Source organism: Phaseolus vulgaris, chromosome 3 (assembly GCF_051622355.1).
Source record: "Phaseolus vulgaris cultivar YP4 chromosome 3, ASM5162235v1, whole genome shotgun sequence".
Taxonomy (NCBI): Eukaryota; Viridiplantae; Streptophyta; class Magnoliopsida; order Fabales; family Fabaceae; genus Phaseolus; species Phaseolus vulgaris.
The window spans coordinates 13,053,926-13,077,972 of record NC_143500.1 but is presented as its reverse complement, the minus strand read 5'-3'; the positions used below and the strand labels follow the sequence as shown (position 1 = coordinate 13,077,972).

Sequence of the window (24,047 nt, the reverse complement as noted above, 5' to 3'; positions counted from 1 at the left end):
TCATCCCCTGATGTTGGAGGAGCCGCACAACTCCCCTTTGTGCTCTTGGGAGTGGGACTAACAAGGGGTTCAATCGGCTCAGCACAAACTTGTTGCGATAGAAACTCTTGTCGCATTCGATCATTCTCCTTTTTCATCTCCAGCCATATCAAATCAGTCTCCTTTCTCATCTCCTCCATTATTTCTTCACGTAACTTACTCTTCATTTGAGTTTTCTTCTTGGAGGAGGAGGATGGCTGTCGTTTTGAAACTCCAAAATAAAGTTTAATTCCGACCCCTTGTCCAGCGGCACGAACACGACCAGAGTGTTCAGGTCGTCCAATTGCTTCAACCAGGATATCGTGACGACCTTCAGCAACAAATTTACCGTCGGATTCCAAGGAATCCTGCAAGAGTACACAAAAATCATATTTTCAATCATTAATATAATTAATGCTTTAAAAAAATTGAAAATAACAAAAATAACTTACAATTTTTTTCGATTATAACCCCGGATTGCTCAAAACTTGGTGCACCCGACTTCTTAATTCGGGCCCTCTTCCATTTTACATGGCGAAAAGGTGGTGATGGAGGAGAAGTGACCCCTGTTTCCACATTCTCAGACAACGTCCCCTGTTGAGATTTCTCCTTTTCCACCATCAGTGTTTGCTCAAGTTTTCTATACCCCGAACGAGACATAACGTGCGGGGTAAGATTCTTCGAAGCTATCTCTTGAGCTTTCTTCCGACGATCCTGTCATAATTGAAATAAAAAAACTGAAGTAAATAAGATAAACTTATTAATGTTATATAAACAAAAAAGTTACTTCACTTACCATCCAAGCCTCATTTTCACGGCTTTCTCTAAAAAGACGTCATGTCTCTTCATCAATATGTTTGTCCTTTAAACATGGATTTTCGTCTTTAAGGTCGCCAAAAATGTATCTCGAAGTCAGTCTTGACATAAAGGTACGAAATTTAAGTGCGATATTGGATAATATCTTTGATCGAAGCGGTTCCACATCAGGAATGTCAAAGTTTGCCTGGAAAATAACATCATCAAATTAAAATTAATTAATCAATTTTAAAAAGCATTATATGATAACAATAATAATGTAAAGCTTACCAGAACATCCTCCCATAGCATGTTCCGATCAACCTCTGAAACCTCATCCCATGAATTAATCAAAATGGAGAGCCTCTCACGAGAAACAACTCCAAGATAGCTCATAAACTCATCTGCCTTAGGACCAAAAGCCACTCCAGTGTTGACGTCAATGTCAACATGTGTCTTCTCACCAGCAGCACGTCTCAATGCAAGACGCTTCAATCTAGTAGGTCCTCTACTGCCTCGTCCAGATCGAGGTCTGCCTGGAGTCTGGTCGTCATCCTTGTCTTTGTTAAAAAAATTAGGTAACAAACATTAGTTAATGTGAATCGAATTAAAATCATATAAAAATAATACAAAAAATTCTAAATGTTTATTTACATGTTGCATGTGGGTTGAATGTTTATATGTAAATTCTTTCACTGTGGTCTTTACGGGTTGCATGTACATCATCAACTACATCGTCATCTTTATTAGTTATCATTGGTGTGAATGAACGAGTTTCGCCATATTCAATATCATCTATGGCTTCCCCTTGTTTTTTCCCGTGTAAAACGACATACCAATGTTCTGACGTAGGATCTTTCACATAGAAAACCTGAGATGCTTGTTGAACCATTATAAATGGCTCATCTCGATACCCTATCTTTCGAAAGTCCACTAGTGTGAATCCTGATTCATCAATTTTAACCCCACTTTTATTGTCAACCAATTTACACTTGAAAACTGGAACGGAAAACTTAGTGTAGTCAATCTCCCATATCTCTTCTATAAACCCATAGTATGCCATTGATCCAAGTACTGGATTTGTATCTTTCGAAGTCGAAAACTGCATTGACTCGGCTTCAAGAGTAACACCAGAATTTTGAATTGTACTCTTTTCATCCATGGACTTCGTGTAAAATATACAATTATTCACTTCGTACGCTGTACATGAGATGACATCAAACTTCAATCCAGCAACCAACCAAGTCAAGGTCTCTGATGCCGTTGAATCCTTGAACACCTCGTCTTTAAACCAAGGCATGAAAGTTCTATTATGTTCCATCAACACCCATTTCTCTGCTTGTCTTGGGTTATTTGCCTTCACAATGGCTTTATGAGCTTCTATGTAAGGTACAACTTCATCTGTGTTATTCAATATGTACAAATGTGCTTGCAAGACTTCTGATCGAGATTTGCTTACAATATTCACACCACGTAAACATTTACTTGTAGAACGCCTGTGGTGCCATGAATTAGCTGGAACACCTATTGGATTTTCTTTTGTCATGTACTCTGAACAAAATTCAATAATTTCTTCAGCTATGTACCTTTCAATCATTGAAGCCTCTGGACGATAATGATTTTTCACATAACCTTTCAAAATTTTCATATACCGCTCAACAGGATACATCCATCTTAAGTACACTGGTCCACACAATCTAACCTCTCTTACCAGATGCACCACTAGATGAACCATGATGTCAAAAAAAGACGGAGGAAAAAATATTTCCAATTCACACAAGATAACAACAATTTCATTTTGAAGTTCATCTAGTTTTGAGGGATCAATGACTTTACAACAGATGGAAGAGAAGAATGAGCACAAACGGGTTATGGTGTGTCTAACATTTTTTGGTAAGATCCCACGGATAGCTACCGGCAACAACTGTTGCATCAAGATGTGACAATCATGAGACTTCAACCCAATTAACTTCAAATCTTGCATTGACACTTGGCTCTTCACATTTGAGGAATGTCCTTGTGGCACTTTCACACCCTTTAGACATTGACAAAAACTAATTTTTTCATCTTTTGACATTGTGTAACAGGCTGGGGGCAAATATGTACGCTTACCCATTTCTATGGGTGCCAACTCGCCGCGTATGTTCATCTCAATCAAATCTAAACGAGCATTTAGACCATCCTTCGTCTTCCCGTTAATGTTAAGAAGTGTACCAATTAAGCTATCACACACATTCTTCTCAACATGCATTACATCTATACAATGTCTGACTTCTAACCTCGACCAGTACGGAAGATCAAAGAAGATTGATTTCTTCTTCCAAATATTTGTCACAGATGACTTTTTTTTGGACTTACCGAAGGTGTGGTCTATGTTATTTACCTTTTGGTAAACCTCAACACCGGTTAATGGAGTTGGTGGACCACTACCCTCTTGGTGTCCATTAAAGGCTTTTTTCAACCTCCGGTAGGGATGATGACTTCTAAGAAACCTCTGATGCCGAAGATATACTGTTTTCCTTCCATGTTTCAATTTTTGAGAAGCAGTGTCTTCTTCGCATATTGGACACGCTTTGTGACCCTTAACACTATAACCTGATAAGTTACCATATGCCGGAAAGTCATTGATGGTGCAAAATAACATGGCATGAAGCTTGAAAGTTTCATTAGCAAATCCGTCAAATACTTCGACACCCTAGTCCCACATTAACTTCAAATCTTCAATTAGGGGACTTAGATAAACATCAATATCATTCCCTGGTTGTTTCGGACCGGATATCATCATAGACAACATCATGTATTTTCGCTTCATGCACAATCCAGGAGGTAAGTTGTAAATAACTAGTAATACAGGCCATGAACTGTGATTTGTACTCATATTACCAAACGGATTCATTCCGTCTGTAGTTAAACCAAGTCGGATATTTCTTCATTCTTTACCAAATTCTGGAAAGTCATCATCAAATTTCTTCCATTGAATAGAATCAGCTGGATGTCGGTACATGCCATCGCATTTCCTCTCATCTGCATGCCATCTAAGATTCTTAGCATCGTCTGGGTTTGCAAACAAACGCTTCATCCTTGGAATGATGGGAAGATACCACATAACCTTCAATGGGGTTCCATGCTTTTCCATGTCATCAATAGAATCATCATCTTTTTGTTTCAACTTATAACGTGATAACCCACACCTCGGACAACTTTTCAACAATTCAAAATCTTTCCGGTATAATATACAATCATTAGGACATGCATGTATCTTTTTGTACTTCATACCCATTGGACAAAGAATCTTTTTGGCCTCGTAATTACGATTAGGTAGACTATTTCCCTCTAGAAGCATATCCTTCAACAGCTGGAGCAATTCCGTGAAGCTTTTATCAGTCCATCCGTTTATTGCCTTCAAATTCATCAATCTTAACACCGCCGACAACCGTGTGAAGTTAGTTGATCCAGGATACAAAGGAGTTTCTGCATCTTTTGACATACTTTCATATCCATGCGCTTTTGCAAAACACTCAGCTCCCACATCACGAATCATGTCCTCCAATCGACCATCATCTCCATCATCGTGTACTGCTTCATCCATGGTAGAACCCACATATTCCTTAGTTACGAAAACACGTGGTAAATTTAATAATTCACCATGCCATGTCCAAGTTGTATAAGATCGAAGAAACCCATCACACAGCAGGTGTTCCCTCATGATATTCACATCCAGTATCCTTCCATTCAAACAGTTAACGCACGGACACCTGATCTTTGCTCCATCATGACCACTAATAATCACGTTACGCTGCGCAAATTGTATAAATTCCTCTACTCCCCTTTCGTACTCATCACTTATACGAACAACATTAATCCAACTTCGATCCATTATATATTATGGAATATAGTTAGGATTTTCTAATAATTAGTATTCTATTCAATCTCACACATTTGCCGAGGGTCGAACACCCCCGGACTCAATCCAAACACAATATTTCTATTCTAAAAGTAACAATAACTAACATATCATAAAACTTTTATTAAAATGTAATTAACAACTAACTAAATATATAATATAAATTTAAGAAAATAGAAATTATATAATACAAAAATTCAAAATACACACAAATATATAAATTATTAGTTATTAGTTATAAATTCCAAGTTGTATTAGTTATTAATTAAATATATATTATAATACAGAAAAATAACAATTCAAAATATTAAATATAAATTCAAAATATTAAATATAAATTCAAAATATTAAATATAAATTAAATACAACACCAACCTTTAGGTTGATGGTGATCGGAGTGGCAGAGGCACAAGACGAAGACGAGGACGAAGACGAAGACGAAGGCGCAGGCGGTGGCGGAAGTTTTCGACTATGACAGTGGCAGTGGCGGAGCAGAAAAGACCGACGAACCCAATAGAACAGTAACCACCTATATGACAAAAACGAGTTAGGAAACGAAATGACAATGCCAAGGAAGTGAATAATGACAATGACAAAAACGAAAACGAAAACAAACGTTGAAGCGGAGAGAGCTGAAACTTACAATGCAAAGGGAGAGCTGAAACAGAACGTTGAAACGAAGAGCGGAGAAGAAGAAAGTGAAAGTGAAAACTAGTGGCGCGCTTCAATTTTTAGGGTAAAATTGATTTACAAATGCGGTTCTAGGGTAAGACCGCATTTGTAAATCAATTTAATTACAAAAATGCCACCGCATTTTTTACAAATGCGTTTAAGCGCAAAGTCGCACTAAATAAAGGGTCGTTGTTTTCATATTTTGTACTAGTGACTGCAACCATTAATGGTCAAAACTATCACTTTCAACCTCGAGACACCAAACGGTCACGTTTAGACTCTTCTGGAAGGTTTTCCCTCGAGCCTAGGGGGCAAGTGTACCGGTCAAGGCCGACCAAACCACGTCACTCGGTATTGAAGGCCGCCCGCAAAGAATTAATGCATCAAGATAAAATAAGGAGTTACGCGACAAATCAGGTAATGCCATTTTAGAAAAAAATACTCATTAAATGCAACTCATAAATGAGATAACACATTACAAACACTATAAATAATGATTATACAAGAATAAGGTACACTTTTATCAATATATTACACACTTTCATACAAAACACTTACTTGATCGTCGGAGAACCTTTTGTAGGTCACTCTCAACCAAGGACTAAGGAAGGAATATGAGAAGAGAAGCAAAGGAGGAGCGACCAAATGAGAAGTACAATTGTTCAGCCGATAGCATGTACTATCTAGATCTTATACAAGTATAAGTCAAAATAACTTAAATTAAATATATATGTAAAAACTCTCTTACTATTATTTATAGTCAATTTTTTTAAAAAAATCAATATATATATATATATATTTGTATTGTCAATTCAATTTTACAAATTAAACTAACTCTCTTATGCATAAAGAAAAATTGAGCAATTTGTTTATATTTGTTCTTGTATGGGTTGGGAAAGTCTCATATCAAACTCTTGGGTACTAAATCTTGATTTTCAGATCACGATATAAGTGAGGATATCTGCAAATAATTTTTTGATGCTCGATATTTGACAATTAGGGTGATAAATATTATTAAATGTGTATTTTTTCTTGATCATGATTCATATATTTATAAGGTCATGTAGACCATCATATTGGTGAATATAGATTTGCATGAATAGTTAATCTCATACTATCACAAACACTTCATGCACCTTAATTATGTTAATTTGGCTTCTTAAATAATTATTTGAGTATAATAGTTAAGATGTGCTTGATTATTATTTCGGAGTTGATTTCAATAGTGGGTTCCATTAGTGTGGGAGCCATGTATAATACAATATTATATCTCAAAAGTCTTAACCGCTTCTTTTTGTAAAAAAAAAATATGATATTTTAATTTTGGTTCAAAAGAAAGTATATTGATGAATTTCTAGCATGAGCAGTGAGTTAGTTTAATTTGTAAAATTGAATTGATTATGAAAAAAAAATAAAGGGGTCGATGTTATTGGTGATTTTTTTCAAAAATAATAATGGTAAGAAAAAGTTGTTGTTGATATTTGAAGCATCACTAAATATTTGAGTTATTTTGAATAGAGATATATATTCAACAAATATTGACGAGAAAATTAAAGATATATAACGTGGAGATCGTGATATTAGGTAATTTCGCTTAATTAGCCTAAAAGTGCTTTATACACCATTAATAAGATATCAAATATTAATACCCAAAAGTTTTTAATCATTTAAGAAAATAAAATAAGTCAAATTTCGTACGTAATTTAACATTAATCTTTGTTTACAAATCATGTTATGTATATTGACATTTTAAATGCTCTCTCACGAAATATGTTCATAAACACCTATTATAACGTAACTATTTTTCTATACAAAAGTCTTAATCAACACGAATTATTGATTAGAAACCTACTATAAGTTTGAATAATACAAGCTGTGAAAATCAAATTTTACTAAAACTACTTTTTAAAAAAAATAATAATTATAAATTATTTCTCATACATTTTATTATTATTGGTGAGAATATATATTGAAAATTTATAACTGAGTTATTATTACAAATAATATGAATAATAAAATAGAAACCAATCAGAAACAACGAAAAATTAGTCACATATGGCATAACTTTGGGACAAATTCGACGTGTTTTCTTAGGTTATCTTTTCCATCATATTCCTCCTCTTTCATTTTTTTTTTCTTTTCATTTTCTTTTTCTCGAACATATTTACTAATGAAAAGGTCCCTTTGACGATTACACGATCCACTTTCTGAAATTTCTACGAACAACGTTGAATAATATAGAAATTCCTAGTTTCAATGTTTTCCCTCGTACAACACATCATTATTTTCCATATGTTAACCAGATTTTAGAGTATTCTTCTAATATTCTAACAAAAATAAATTTATGATCATATTTGTTGTGATGATGATTATCATGAACTCTTGAGCATATGTTAGTATTCTTACACATTGGTGGAAGAGGAAACAAAAACCATGGTGGTTTTGTTCTTTGAATGATTTAATCATGAGAGTTTCTTGGAGAATGAGTGATGAGGTATTTATTTAATATTTACTATGATTATTTTGTTTGGCTTGATATGATTTCTGATTAAATTGGTTTAACATGCTTCATTCTTCGAGGTATAAAAAAAATTATACTCATATATGGTAGTTTACAAAGATCTATTAATTTTGTGATTTCATAGATTATTATTCGATTCTTTTACCAAAGAAAAATGAAGAAAAAAAAAGTATTTTATCATAGTAGAAATCAAATTATATATTTTATCATATGTAGAAAACTTTCGTACATTAATTTCCTCTTCTTCGTTTATTTCATTACATAGATTGTAGTATTTTTCTTAGCAATTTATTTTTTCAGCAATGGTGTATCTACAATGATTTTAATACATCTTTCATTCGTATGTAATGGAATGAAAACCTTAACATATTCTTCTATTCTTAAATTTGTTTATAAATATAGTTCTGGAAAAACTAATAACATTGTATAAATTACAGTTTTCTAGGAGGATATTTTCAAATAAAAAATATCCAATAAGAGATCCTATAGAGCTAATATATTGACATATATAAGAATGTAAATATTAAAAACTACTTAAATTTAAAAAATATTTATACTTATTTATATATATTATCACTAGTGCAGAAATGTAAAACAAATGCGGTTATTTTAAATTTACAAATGCGGTCATAGAACCGCATTTGATCAGCATGCATTCATAAATCACATTTATAAATGCGGTTATTTTAAGTAACCGCATTTGTATATTATTCTGAATGAGGGATGTGGGTTTGGGGTTTAGGATTTATGAATGCGGTCTTGGTAAAAACCGCATTCATAAATCACTATTTACAAATGCGGTCTTGGTAAATGACCGCATTTGTAAATAGTGTTTTTTTTTAAAGTGCAGTTTGTTTTGTGCAGAAACCATATATTTTAATAACCTGCATAATGATCAAACCCAGCCAGACAAATACAGAAATATAGTAATCAATTGAAATCATCAAAATGTACATTTACAAGTGATCAAATTACATATAATAAAACCACTATTGTTTACCTATGCTAGAGTTATAAAAATTAATGAAATATGTGGACCAAGAATCTCTAACATATGAAATACCTTCCTCATTCATTGGTGTTTCTTCTGTGAATAACTGCATTGCAAAGTTGACATAAATTAGTTTTTAGATATATATATGTTCAAGAATTATAAAAATGATTTAACATATATAGTACCTCTTTCCAACCAGTTTTAACACCTAGTCTTATAATGGTAATCATCCATTGCATAATGTAATAGCCACACTCATAGCTTCCTGGTTGTTTATTACACTATAATTCAATAAAAAGTAATATGTTAGTATATTGATAAACAATGATAATAGAGAAAGAAAAAAATTACAAACCTTTACTCTTATGTAGTTCAAATTATTTGAACTGGATCGACCTTTTAGGATGTTATATCCACGCCATGAACTGGTTAATACAAAAAACCTCGTTAGTAGATGGTTAATTAGTAACATACAAAGTTAAGTTTATACTATACTTACGTATCAATGATATCCTTAAATTTTGTGGGAATCTTCTTGTGTAGGGAACAGAACCACACAACAGTCTTATCAACCATTGATAAGACAAGTAACTGCCAATGATGCCTATATAATCAATGAAAAGAGTTAGTAAATATTTAAAAGATGAAATAATAATAATTGATGACATATAATTATACTTACTCATTAATATAAGGGCATAAAAAAAATTGTTTTCCCTCTTTTTCCAGGGTGTTAGTGATGTATGTTTGAGTCTCAGTTGAGTTTGGTCCAACGGGATTAGTATATGCAAGATCTAAGAATCCATACATATTTTCCTTCCCCTCAGTGATACAGACTCTATGCAAAAACCTACAAGTTTTTAGTTAAAGCATAATCGATAATAATTTAACATAAAGTAAATTGAATAATAGGTAAAGATACTTACATCATAAAAAATTGAATTATACTTATATTGAGCTCCTGTTTCCCAGATATAAATTCTGGTAAATCTGTGTTGTAAATCATCAGTGGCAGTTCAGTGTTTATTTGAAAAAATGTATTATCCCACGGAACTGGAAAAGGATCATTGCCAATCTGACTAGCAATGAGACGTAGGGAAGCTGTAGGATCGTCAACTGGAACCTCACGCTTCTTTTCCGGACTTGGTGGCTGAAAAGGTTTCTACAAGATAAACAACATTTGTATTAAATTATATGTAATATATAAATATAAATAAAAAATAATATAATGAAACGAAATTATTACATGAGGTTCGGGCATAGATCGAATGAGCTCTCTGGGCCAGGCAACGAATGTCTGAAATGCATCGGCCACAGTGGTTACCTCATCTGAAGGTAGTGGAACACGAGCATCAGGAAATCGTACTTTTTCAATTGTTACCTTCGCCACATCAGGGGAGAGAGGAATGTTATGTAAGGTGGTGGCGTTTTTATAGACTTTTCCAAGTGCCACCACCCGAGGAAGTTTGTCGCCCACTACCAGTAACTCACAATCCTCTGTCTGCCCATTGATATCATCCCCTGATGTTGGAGGAGCCGCACAACTCCCCTTTGTGCTCTTGGGAGTGGGACTAACAAGGGGTTCAATCGGCTCAGCACAAACTTGTTGCGATAGAAACTCTTATCACATTCGATCATTCTCCTTTTTCATCTCCAGCCACATCAAATCAGTCTCCTTTCTCATCTCCTCCATTATTTCTTCACGTAACTTAGTCTTCAGTTGAGTTTCGTTCTTGGAGGAGGAGGATGGCTGTCGTTCTGAAACTCCAAAATAAAGTTTAATTCCGACCCCTTGTCCAGCTGCACGAACACGACCAGAGTGTTCAGGTCGTCCAATTGCTTCAACCAGGATATCGTGACGACCTTCAGCAACAAATTTACCGTCGGATTCCAAGGAATCCTACAGGAGTACACAAAAATCATATTTTCAATCATTAATATAATTAATGCTTTAAAAAAAATGAAAATAATAAAAATAACTTACAATTTTTTCAATTATAACCCCGGATTGCTCAGAACTTGGTGCACCCGAATTTTTAATTCGGGCCCTCTTCCATTTTACATGGCGAAAAGGTGGTGATGGAGGAGAAGTGACCCCTGTTTCCACATTCTCAGACAACGTCCCCTGTTGAGATTTCTCCTTTTCCACCTTCAGTGTTTGCTCAAGTTTTCGATACCTCGAACGAGATATAACGTGCGGGGTAAGATTCTTCAAAGCTATCTCTTGAGCTTTCTTCCGACGATCCTGTCATAATTGAAATAAACAAACTGAAGTAAATAAGATAAACTTATTAATGTTATATAAACAAAAAAGTTACTTCACTTACCATCCAAGCCTCATTTTCACGGCTTTCTCTAAAAAGACGCCATGTCTCTTCATCAATATGTTGGTACTTTAAACATGGATTTTTGTCTTTAAGGTCGCCAAAAATGTATCTCGAAGTCAGTCTTGACTTAAAGGTACGAAATTTTAGTCCGATATTGGATATAATCTTTGATCGAAGCGGTTCCACATCAGGAATTTCAAAGTTTGCCTACAAAATAACATCAGCAAATTAAAATTAATCAATGAATATTAAAAAGCATTATATCAAAATGTAAAGCTTACCAGAACATCCTCCCAGATCATGTTCCGGTCGACCTCTGACACCTCATCCCATGAATTAATCAGAATGGAGAGCCTTTCACGAGAAACAACTCCATAGCTCATAAACTCATCTGCCTTAGGACCAAAAGCCACTCCAGTGTTGACGTCAATGTCAACACGTGTCTTCTCACCAGCAGCAAATCTCAATGTGAGACGTTTCAATCTAGTAGGTCCTCTGCTGCCTCGTCCGGATCGAGGTTTGATTGGGGTCTGATCGTCATTCATGTCTCTGTTAAAAAAATTAGGTAACAAACATTAGTTAATCTGCATCGAATTAAAATCTTATAAAAATAATACATAAAAATGTAAATAAAAAATGCTTATTTACAAGTTGCATGGAGGTTGAAAGTTCATATGTAAATTCCTTCACTGTGGTCTTTACGGGTTGCATGTACATCATCAACTACATCGTCATCTTTATTAATTATCTTTGGTGTGAATGAACAGGGGTCACCATTTTCAATATCATTTATGGTCTCCCCTTGTTTTTTGCCGTGTAAAACGACATACCAATGTTCTGACGTAGGATCTTTCACGTAGAAAACTTGAGATGCTTGTTGAACCATTATAAATGGCTCATCTCGATACCCTATCTTTCGAAAGTCCACTAGAGTGAATCCTGAATCATCAATTTTAACCCCACTTTTATTGTCAACCCATTTACACTTGAAAACTGGAACGGAAAACTTAGTGTAGTCAATCTCCCATATCTCTTCTATAAACCCATAGTATGCCATTGATCCAAGTACTGGATTTGTATCTTTCGAAGTCGAAAACTGCATTGACTCGGCTTCAAGAGTAACACCAGAATTTTGAACTTACTCTTTTCATCCATGGACTTCGTGTAAAATATACAATTATTCACTTCGTACGCTGTACATGAGATGACATCAAACTTCAATCCAGCAGCCAACCAGGTCAAAGTCTCTGATGCCGTTGAATCCTTGAACACCTCGTCTTTAAACCAAGGCATGAAAGTTCTATTATGTTCCATCAAGACCCATTTCTCTGCTTGTCTTGGGTTATTTGCCTTCACAATGACTTTATGAGCTTCTATGTATGGTACAACTTCATCTGTGTTATTCAATATGTACAAATGTGCTTGCAAGACTTCTGATCGAGATTTGCTTACAATATTCACACCACGTAAACATTTACTTGTAAAACGCCTGTGGTGCCATGAATTAGCTGGAACACCTATTGGATTTGCTTTTGTCATGTACTCTGAACAAAATTCAATACTTTCTTCAGCTATGTACCTTTCAATCATTGAAGCCTCTGGACGATAATGATTTTTCACATAACCTTTCAAAATTTTCATATACCGCTCAACAGGATACATCCATCTTAAGTACACTGGTCCACACAATCTAACCTCTCTTACCAGATGCACAACTAGATGAACCATGATGTCAAAAAAAGACGGAGGAAAAAACATCTCCAATTCACACAAGATAACAATAATTTCATTTTGAAGTTCATCTAGTTTTGAGGGATCAATGACTTTACAACAGATGGAAGAGAAGAATGAGCACAAACGGGTTATGGTATGTCTAACATTTTTTGGTAAGATCCCACGGATAGCTACCGGCAACAACTGTTGCATCAAGATGTGACAATCATGAGACTTCAACCCAATTAACTTCAAATCTTGCATTGACACTAGGCTCTTCACATTTGAGGAATGTCCTTGTGGCACTTTCGCACCTTTTAGACATTGACAAAAACTAATTTTTTCATCTTTTGACATTGTGTAACAGGCTGGGGGCAAATATGTACGCTTACCCATTTCTATGGGTGCCAACTCGTCGCGTATGTTCATCTCAATCAAATCTAAACGAGCATTTAGACCATCCTTCGTCTTCCCGTTAATGTTAAGAAGTGTACCAATTAAGCTATCACACACATTCTTCTCAACATGCATTACATCCATACAATGTCTGACTTCTAACCTCGACCAGTACGGAAGATCAAAGAAGATTGATTTCTTCTTCCAAATATTTGTCACAGATGACTTTTTTTTGACTTACCGAAGGTGTGGTCTATGTTATTTACCTTTTCGTAAACCTCAACACCGGTTAGTGGAGTTGGTGGACCACTACCCTCTTGGTGTCCATTAAAGGCTTTTTTCAACCTCCGGTAAGGATGATGACTTCTAAGAAACCTCTGATGCCGAAGATATACTGTTTTCCTTCCATGTTTCAATTGTTGAGAGAAGCAGTGTCTTCTTCGCATATTGGACACGCTTTGTGACCCTTAACACTATAACCTGATAAGTTACCATATGCCGGAAAGTCATTGATGGTGCAAAATAACATGGCATGAAGCTTGAAAGTTTCATTAGCAAATCCGTCAAATACTTCGACACCCTGGTCCCACATTAACTTCAAATCTTCAATTAGGGGACTTAGATAAACATCAATATCATTCCCTGGTTGTTTCGGACCGGATATCATCATAGACAACATCATGTATTTTCGCTTCATGCACAATCCAGGAGGTAAGTTGTAAATAACTAGTAATACAGGCCATGAACTGTGATTTGTACTCATATTACCAAACGGATTCATTCCGTCTGTAGCTAAACCAAGTCGGATATTTCTTGATTCTTTACCAAATTCTGGAAAGTCATCATCAAATTTCTTCCATTGAATAGAATCAGTTGGATGTCGGTACATGCCATCGCATTTCCTCTCATCTGCATGTCATCTAAGATTCTTAGCATCGTCTGGGTTTGCAAACAAACGCTTCATCCTTGGAATGATGGGAAGATACCACATAACCTTCATTGGGGGTCCATGCTTTTCCATGTCATCAATATAATCATCATCTTTTTGTTTCAACTTATAACGTGATAACCCACACCTCGGACAACTTTTCAACAATTCAAAATCTTTCCGGTATAATATACAATCATTAGGACATGCATGTATCTTTTTGTACTCCATACCCATTGGACAAAGAATCTTTTTGGCCTCGTAATTACGATTAGGTAGACTATTTCCCTCTAGAAGCATATCCTTCAACAGCTGGAGCAATTCCGTGAAGCTTTTATCAGTCCATCCGTTTATTGCCTTCAAATTCATCAATCTTAACACCGCCGACAACCGTGTGAAGTTAGTTGATCCAGGATACAAAGGAGTCTCTGCATCTTTTGACATACTTTCATATCCATGCGCTTTTGCAAAACACTCAGCTCCCACATCACGAATCATGTCCTCCAATCGATCATCATCTCCATCCTCATGTACTGCTTCATCCATGGTAGAACCCCCATATTCTTCAGTTACAGAAACACGTGGTAAATTTAATAATTCACCATGCCATGTCCAAGTTGTATAAGATCGAAGAAACCCATCACATAACAGGTGTTCCCTCATGATATTCACATCCAGTATCCTTCCATTCAAACAGTTAACGCATGGACACCTGATCTTTGCTCCATCATGACCACTAATAATCGCGTTACGCTGCGCAAATTGTATAAATTCCTCTACTCCCCTTTCGTACTCATCACTTATACGAACAACATTAATCCAACCTCGATCCATTATATATTCTGGAATAGTTAGGATTTTCTAATAATTAGTATTCTATTCTATCTCACACATTTGTCGAGGGTCGAACACCCCCGGACTCAATCCAAACACGATAATTCTATTCTAAAAGTAACAATAACTAACATAACATAAAACTTTTATTAGAATGTAATTAACAACTAACTAAATATATATAATATAAATTTAAGAAAATACAAATTATATAATACAAATTTATATATAATAATATATAAATTAATTGTTTCCGTAACTAATTTATTAAATTATATATAAATTATAATAAACAAAAATTCAAAATACACATAAATATATAAATTATTAGTTATTAGTTATAAATTCCAAGTTGTATTAGTTATTAATTAAATATATATTATAATACAAAAAAATAAAAATTCAAAATACTAAATAAAAATTCAAAATATTAAATATAAATTCAAAATATTAAATAAATATTAAATACAAAACCAACCTTTCCGTCGTCAAGAAGATTGATGGTGATCGGAGTGGAAGACAATGGCGAAGGCGACGACGGAAGCTGTGGCGGTGGCGGAGCAGGAAAACAACACCGAACACTAATGGAACAGTAAACTAAGTGCCACAAACGAAGTAAGGAAACGAAAATGACAATGGCAACGAAGTGAATAATGAATGATACGAAAACGAAAACGAAAACGAATGAGTGATGAAACTTACAAAACGCAGAGAGAAGAAACTGAACTGAGCGGAAAACGTTGAAACGAAGAGCGGAGAAGAGGAAAGTGAAAGTGAAAGTGAAACTAGTGGCGCGCTTCAAATTTTTAGGGTAAAATTGTTTTACAAATGCGGTTGTAGGGTAAGACCGCATTTGTAAATCATTCTGAATTGAATTACAAATACGGTCTTACTCTACAACCGCATTTGTAAAAAAATTTAATTTCAAAAATGCCACCGTGTTTTTTACAAATGCGTTTAAGCACTAAGCCGCACTAAATAAAGGGTCGTTGTTTTACATTTCTGCACTAGTGTATTTATATATATATATATATATATACTTATTTGTATTTACTTATATATTATGAAATTTTATATTTTTTTATATTTTTAGTTAATTTGAAATTTTTAACTTAAATAATATTATTTTAACATAATCTCGTTGCTTAATGAAAGGCTAAACTTTATGAAGATGTAGAAACAATCAAAATGAATGTTACTAGAACAACTTAATCTCAAACTCACTTTTTTCTTGATTTTCTTAGAACATTCTTTATTAAACTTCCATTTGATTTCATTTTTCATTTTCAAACTCCCAAATTTTACAAGTCCAACTTGCTCCGTCAACCAAGAGTCTTTTCTACGTCGTGGCCTCTACGCAATTAATATAATATACCACTATTTAAAAAGGCTACATTAACTATACACAAAAACACACGCTTATTACCTTCTCAATTTTCAATATTACTTCCTTTCCAAACACAACACAACCCTCTTTTTTCTTTGGATAAACAAACTCTATCTCCTCCTAAAGTTTTCTAAAAATGGTTACATGTGTTATTTATCATTATTTTCTTACACATCGATCCTTAATTTCATTTGTACACATAATCTATTCATTATTTGGTTTATATAATGTTTAACCATCCAAAAATACAATCCAACCACTTAATATTAAATAAGAGTGATAGTTTGACGGTCATAAATTAAAATTCATATACTATACAATACAATAATATATTCACTATCCATATTTTTTATATAACATTACAACCTTCAATACTATTATTTTAATAATTTTTTCATATAATTTAATTTTAAACTTACCTTTTATCATATATTTATTTTTAAACCTTTCACAGTAAAATTAGCTTGAACACTTCTCTTAAATAGCGTGTTCGTGTCGAACACACGTATCAGACACCGACACTCGTATGACACTCGTAGGATATGTATCGATGAAATGTCGAATTCAAAAAATATTTATTAGATTTGTGACAATTTTAGCACAGGTCTAATACAAATTTAAAAAGGAGAAATACACTAATTCTCTAAAAACTCAAATTTATTGTATAAATTTTTATTATAATTATAAAAATAAGAAATAAATCTTTTTGAACTAGTATGAAAAATCTTTCTACTAAAAAAACTAAAACATACTTACTCCACATAAATCTTTATTGTCAATTTATGTAATTTATAATTATATAATATATAGATCTGTGTCGACTTTTTTATATTTTAGAAATTATACGTATTTTCGTGTTCAGTATCAACTCCTCCATGATGTGCGGACTATATTTAACTTGTTATATTATTAAAATAGTTTGTTATATTATTAAAATAGTTATTAAGTGGGAGTATTTTATTTGGGTGAGTGTGAAAGGAAAAACAACTTCATATAAGAAGCACTAGGGGGGGCAGTGGGAGGCACAGCAGATGGAGTATTTCAACAAAGCCAAGGCCGTGAAGCTACGGAGCCACCTCGGGAAGTACCTAGTGGCCGACGACGACCACCACAAACTGCGTCAGAGCAAAAACGGCTCAACCAGAAATTCAATATAGTTGGTGGAGCTGGTGAAAGGGAAGAGCCACCACGTGCGTCTCAGAAACTCCAACGGCCGTTACCTAACCGCGACGGAGGCGCCCTTTCTGTTAGGCGTGACGGGGAATAAGGTGGTGCAGGGGAGTTTGGGGGATGGTTGGAATGGGAAATTGGAGTGGGAACCCATAACGGAAGGGTTGCACGTGAAACTGAGAAGCTGGTGCGGGAAGTACCTTAGAGGGAATGGTGGAACGTTACCGTGGAGAAACTCGATCACGCACGATGACCCTTACGCTTCCACCACCCACGATTGGATCTTGTGGGCTGTGGAGCCTCTGGAGTTTCCCGACAAACTGCTTTCTTCGCCGGAGACTCATTTTCCGTCGTCGTTGGAGTCGGAGGATGAGCTTCGCGGTTCGGAAGAACCGGGTTCGTCACTGTTGCAGGTACCAATTCTAGGCTTTTTTGATAAACTTACATGAGTTGATACTAAAATTCCTTTTTATTTTTTATTAAGAAGTAAATTTAAAAGATAGGCTCATAAATAAAATTTATATCTATGTATTATAAAAAAAATCTTATACTTGGCTTCCAATATTTCTTATAATCTAAACTTTTTTTGTAATAAATTATTTTACAGGTTTAAAAATAAAAGTACTTATCTTTTTGTGAATGGTTTGAAAACACTTGTTTATTAGTATCTTTCATGAATTAATATCACATTGAATTGTCTTAGGTTGCAACGTGCTTGGATTGAACTCCTATGTCTGTTGTTGAAAACTTAAAGAAGAAGAGAAAATAGAATCGTACTGCCATAAATGAAAATGGACATAATATTTAGAGACCATATTACAAAAGTAAAAGGATTTTTTTTTATTAGAATGGGTAACAAGTCACTCTATAATTTTTAAGAGTACTAATATATTGAAACCCTATAATAGTAACATACATTTAAGGCGGCAAATGTCACAGAGTAAGATTGTGCGCGAATGAGCAGCGCGAACTTTAAAATAGGATACAAAAGAATATATTATATCGGTTCTTAGAAATAATCGATGTAATATTTTTTTTTTACTCAGAATGACCCATATTACACCGGTTAAGCCATCTAACCGATGTAATATATGACCCATATTAAAAAAAATTAATTTTTTTCAGAAAGAGTGGGTGAGTCATAAACGTCACATAGGTAACCACTTACCGACACACGGGTAACGAGTTTTGTGCGTGTGCCAGTATATGTGGAGGAACATGTGGTTGGGTAACCAGTTCTGATAGGATTATTACATCAGTTAAGCCATCTAACCGATGTAATATATGATTTTTATTAAAAAAAATTGATTTTTTTTCATGAAGAGTGGGTGACCATAAACGTCACATAAGTATCCACTTATAGACACATGGGTAACCAGTTTTGCGCGTGCCAGTATATGTGGAGGAACTTGTGGTTGGATAGTTCTGATAGGGTTATTACACCAGTTAAGTCATCTAACCAATGTAATATATGGTTCTCATTAAAAAATATTAATTTTTTTTTCATGAAAAGTTGGTGGCCATAAACATCACATAAGGAACCACTTACACACACGTGTAACCAGTTTTGCGTGTGCTACAGGTCATATACTATAATATAGAGTCAGTGTTACATCCTCACAAAATATCACGTTTTTAAAGTGTTATCAAATAATTTTTAATAAAAGACATTATTCTATTATTAATACTTTAAGAATGTTGCTTTCAGGAAGTCAAAAGTTTTATTGAAAGGAGACCAATATAAAAATAAGACTCAAAAAAGAATATTTAAGTTTTCACAAGCTTGATATATAAAAAAAATTAATATCTTTCTTAACAAAAGAAACATATTCAACATAAAAGAGGTACTAGCTAATACACATGTATACTTACAAGCAAAATAAAGAAGGTAAAAACATAATAGTAACATCCTTTCTCAAAAGTAGCAAAACCACATACACTCTGATAAAAAAAAATCAGATACAATTTACTTTAAATTGCCATAAAAAAAAAAGCAAGCCATAAAGTATAATAAGAAAAAACAGATTACGAACTCATAAGCCAAAGAAAAATAAACAGCTCCTTAAAACCATTACATTATAAACTTTTTTGTACGTATTGCTATATCAGAGATAATGTTTATGTTCAAATAAAAATAAAAATAATCTACTTAACTAGAGTAATAAATGTAAAAACGATCAAATCATTATAAGGGATGCAATTTATTTTGTATGGTATAAATAAAAATGTCATTTTAGCAAATTGGAAATTATTTATTGTATTCTTAATCTTTCAAACAGATTAAACATAAAATGAAAGGACAGTCATAAGTAAAATGAGATTGGAGTCAGTGTTTTGTCCTTCTTTTAATGAGGATGTTTTGTCCTTTCTTCAACATAAATTTTCACATGAAGTTAAGACATTTTACATTCACTTTATTAAAGTTTTAGAACAATACAATTCTAACAGCGTTATGGGTTTTCATGAGATGCGAAATAAATAAATAAAAAAGTACATTTTCTAGGTGACAGGCAGAGAAGTGAATAAAATATATGAAAAATTTTAAATTTTTATTCCTCCAACTGGCTTCTGCAAATCACCGCTGGTTCACGCGGAGCTTCAGCAGAAATGCACCAACGGCGAACTTTCATTTCGCTCGCGTTTCTCGTTTTATTACACCTGCCACCCACAATCTGCTCTTCACTGTTACCCAATCTGCATCATTCATTAATAAAAAATACTTTTTTTTCTTTCCTTAAACAAAATAAACTATAAATTTTTCATCATTTGAAAGAGGAAAATAATAGAATGGCAACTTGTTCCAGTATACTCTTTCTTTATCTAAAATTTTAACTTTTATATAAAATGACAAAAATAATTTTTTTATATCATAAATGAAGAATTATATAATAGAACAAGTTGTCCATATATATTGCTCCTTAAAAAAATACTAATTACTTTTTCTATTTTTTATAAAAGATAATTCTTTATAAAAAAATTACTGTAAAGGGAAATCATGAATGTCCCTTTTAAAATCGCACCGCTTGAAAACGGGTAATTTTTTTTTTCAACTATCTATTTTCTTATATATATATATTCTAAGCCCAAAGCAAGCCCAAGCAAACAAAATTATTTGCATTTGATCTGTGATCCAAAAAAACACCAACCAGTCAACGACCGTGTTCCTCCGATAGATAGTAGAAAATCGAATTATTCGATTAACCGGTCGACCATTGCTATGCAGAGCACAAGTTCCGACACCATGTTCCGCTCCGGCATGGAGCTCTTCCACCGCGCGAAGGTGGTGCGGCTGCGCAGCCACCACGACAAGTACCTCCTGGCGGACGAGGACGAGGAATCGGTGACCCAGGACCGAAACGGATCCTCCAGGAACGCCAAGTGGACAGTGGAGCTCATTCCGGAGTTCGACAACCTCTTACGGCTCAAGAGCTGTTACGGCAAGTATTTGACGGCCTCGAACCAGCCGTTGCTACTGGGCGTGACGGGGCGCAAGGTGGTGCAGAGCGTGCCGCGGCAGCTGGATTCCTCCGTGGAGTGGGAGCCCGTGCGGGACGGCGCGCAGGTGAAGCTGAAGACCCGTTACGGGAACTTTCTGAGGGCCAATGGGGGGCTCCCTCCTTGGAGGAACTCCGTGACGCACGATATCCCGCATAGGACCGCCACACAGGATTGGATCTTGTGGGATGTTGATGTGTTGGAGATCCACGTCGAGTCTCCTGCTCCTCCTCCTATTCCTCACTCTGATTCCCTCGATTTCGATTCCTATACTCCCTCTGCTGTTTCCATCAAATCCACTGCTTTCTCCAGACAAGAGGTATGTGTGTATTTAAGTCTTTTCCTTTTTCACACTTTTGCAAATTGATGCATCTGATTGATTGTTCAATGTTAATTATTGCTTGAAATTAACTGGACTATAAAGATTTTATTTTTAGTGTAATAGGATCATGTTATTGTATAATTGAAAATTGTTAATTGATACTGTACATAGTTTTATAAGTGTACTCTGTTTTAGGCTGATATTAATAAAATCGGTACCAATAACATGATGGCAAAGGAACCACTGTTAGTTATGATATGCAAATAGTTGACTTTGCTTCTGAAATTATCTTGAAATTTGAATTTTAGTATAAAAATTGAATGCATTCTATGAAGTGATGAGATTTTAGTTGGACCGAAAATGTGTTTTGTTGAAATGTAAGTTCTAAAGACTAAAATCCAATTTTGAGGGACAAAGTCATGGAAAGTGTGATTCATAAATTAGTAGTGTATGAAGGTTAGACTGTTAATGTTTTGTTTGGATGGGTTTGCAGTCGACGGATTCAAATGTGGGTTCGCCACCGAAGTTGGAGGGGAGGACTATATACTACCATGTTGCAGAGGATAATGGGGACGTGGATGATGAGAATGTGCAGGGTTATTCTTTGACTTTCAAAGGAAATGGGGTTGAGCAGTTGACTCGGAAGTTTGTGGAAGAGACGGGGCTTGAGGGAGTTATTGTGTGCACTCGAAGTCCTTTGAATGGAAAACTCTACCCTCTTCGCTTGCAGCTTCCTCCCAACAATGTCACCATGCAGGTTGTTTTGGTTCTTCCCTCGTCTAAAGGTGAGTCTCCCCCTTGTCAAATGTCTTTCTTCTCAAGTACTGTACTTGTTTTGTTACACAACTTGATGAACTTGACTGTGCTTTATGGGAATTCATTAAACTGTTTCTGCTAAAATTTAGGATATAAAAATAGAAAACTGATTCCTAGATTATTGCGCTGAAGTGACATGCCACGGTTGTAGCTGTTTTCTAGATTTGTTATTATTTTGAAGTAGAGCAAAATATTAGACAGTTTTTTGTTCTGAAGTTTAGAAAACGTAATTTGCTATTCAAATTTGATTAAACCAGAGTTTTATTAGCTATTCTTTCACTCTCTCTCTTGTTCTCTCTTTCCAGCCAAATTTGTGTGCGCTAACCTTATATTGGATCCTATAAATTATGATGGATGTTGAGCAAAACAAAAGAAGTATTAAGTTGAAGAATTGAGGATTATGTTGATGGCTTCAGTCATTATAATTCTCTCATGAACTTGAAAATTCTCTATGGTTGTTTATATCAAGTATTCAAGTTGCTGTTTTGCTTTACATATTTTGCTCTACTTCATAGAAAAATCAACTACTTCTTAAGGACTTGGTTATTGTTTCATTTCAAGGAAAAATTCAGTTATAGTTCCTCAAATTTCATAAAAGTTATTCAACGAATATTAGCATTTTCTATTTTATGTTATTTGGTCATGGCTAAGAAGTAAGGAAGTTGCATCTGTACCACTCATATAGCATGTTCACGCAAATTCTAAGAAATCATAACATTCCTGCGATGTTGGTTCGGTTGTTTAAATTGCACATAAGACTTCAATTACACTATTTGGCTTCTTCTTCCTCACGTTTTTAGGTTAGAGTTTTCTTATATGTTATCATGCTGAACTAACTAACATTTGCTTCTTCTTCTGGTGTTTCAGTGGCAAGAGACTTTGAGGAGCAAGGTCTACTATGACAAGCTAGATTATTGTTGGAGTCTTGAATCTACTGAAATGCAAGGCCTATTTACGTTGTGATCCAAAGCGTGTTTCAAATTTTATGTGATAACATTTAAGAATTTGTTGCAAAACTTCACCTATTTCAAGTGATTCCCTGCATTCAGAAGGAAGAATTCGTGGAGGTCCAATTGTACCTTAAAGTTGCCTTGGGAAACTCATGTCAGTCTTATCCACTATTAATTGGTGTCCAATAGTCTGTAGAATGTCGACGATTCTTATGTAAATGGAAGTCTTTGTTGGGCTTCTTATTTATTAGTGCTAGCTTTAATCTTAGTCTATTGATGTGGATTCAGATATTTTGTTGTATCTCATTTTTTTGTTATTTTTCTCTTTTTCATGTTTTTAAGTCCATTTGTATAGCCAACTTTTCAGAAAAGTATAGGTAAATTATTTTTAGTCATATAATTTCAAGAATTAGTAACATTTTTTCTCACATATACATTTTGCCTCAGATGTTTGTATATTTTACTGCATGTAATGAAAGAAAGATTGGAAAGAGGAACAAGATTAAGTGAAATTTCCAGTTTCACCTGGTAGATCTTTGCTTTGTAAAATCAGTATCATATTGACGCGATAAGTTTATTATTTGTCAACATGATCCAGTGATCATTATGCTCTTTGGAATCATATGTTCTGTTCTTGAAAGAGGTGAACCACTTTTAAATATATCTCACATAATTTCTAGGTAAAATATTCCAAATGGAGCTAGTACGTGTGATCCATGTAGTCCTGTTACTGAGGCTTTTGCTTTGAATCATTCTTGGAGATGTTACAATTTCCCAGCTGAAAAATAAGAATCTCGAAGAAACA

At 34.4% G+C, this 24,047-nt stretch overlaps 1 protein-coding gene across 2 annotated transcripts; it reads left to right on the top strand.

Annotated features, from left to right (window-relative positions):
- The first annotated feature begins 17,476 nt into the window (after positions 1-17,476).
- LOC137806630 (actin cross-linking protein (DUF569)) lies at positions 17,477-23,676 on the top strand. Of its 2 annotated transcripts, XM_068606842.2 has the most exons (4): positions 17,477-18,072; positions 20,883-21,473; positions 21,970-22,261; positions 23,160-23,676. In XM_068606842.2, the coding sequence occupies exons 2-4, from the start codon at positions 20,901-20,903 to the stop codon at positions 23,192-23,194; spliced, it is 900 nt and encodes a 299-aa protein (XP_068462943.2). In that variant the 5' UTR covers positions 17,477-18,072; positions 20,883-20,900; the 3' UTR covers positions 23,195-23,676. The 2 variants fall into 2 exon arrangements, with proteins under 2 accessions (XP_068462943.2, XP_090156356.1); XM_090300230.1 differs by lacking the exon at positions 17,477-18,072 and having other exon boundaries at positions 20,581-21,473.
- Positions 23,677-24,047: the final 371 nt, after the last annotated feature.

Excerpts from the sequence above, each read along its gene's own strand:
- LOC137806630 (XM_090300230.1), top strand. The coding sequence starts at position 20,877 with ATGCAGAGCACAAGTTCCGACACCATGTTCCGCTCCGGCATGGAGCTC. Across the intron at positions 21,474-21,969 it reads CTGCTTTCTCCAGACAAGAG|TCGACGGATTCAAATGTGGG; the intron begins GTATGTGTGTAT and ends ATGGGTTTGCAG. Across the intron at positions 22,262-23,159 it reads GGTTCTTCCCTCGTCTAAAG|TGGCAAGAGACTTTGAGGAG; the intron begins GTGAGTCTCCCC and ends CTGGTGTTTCAG.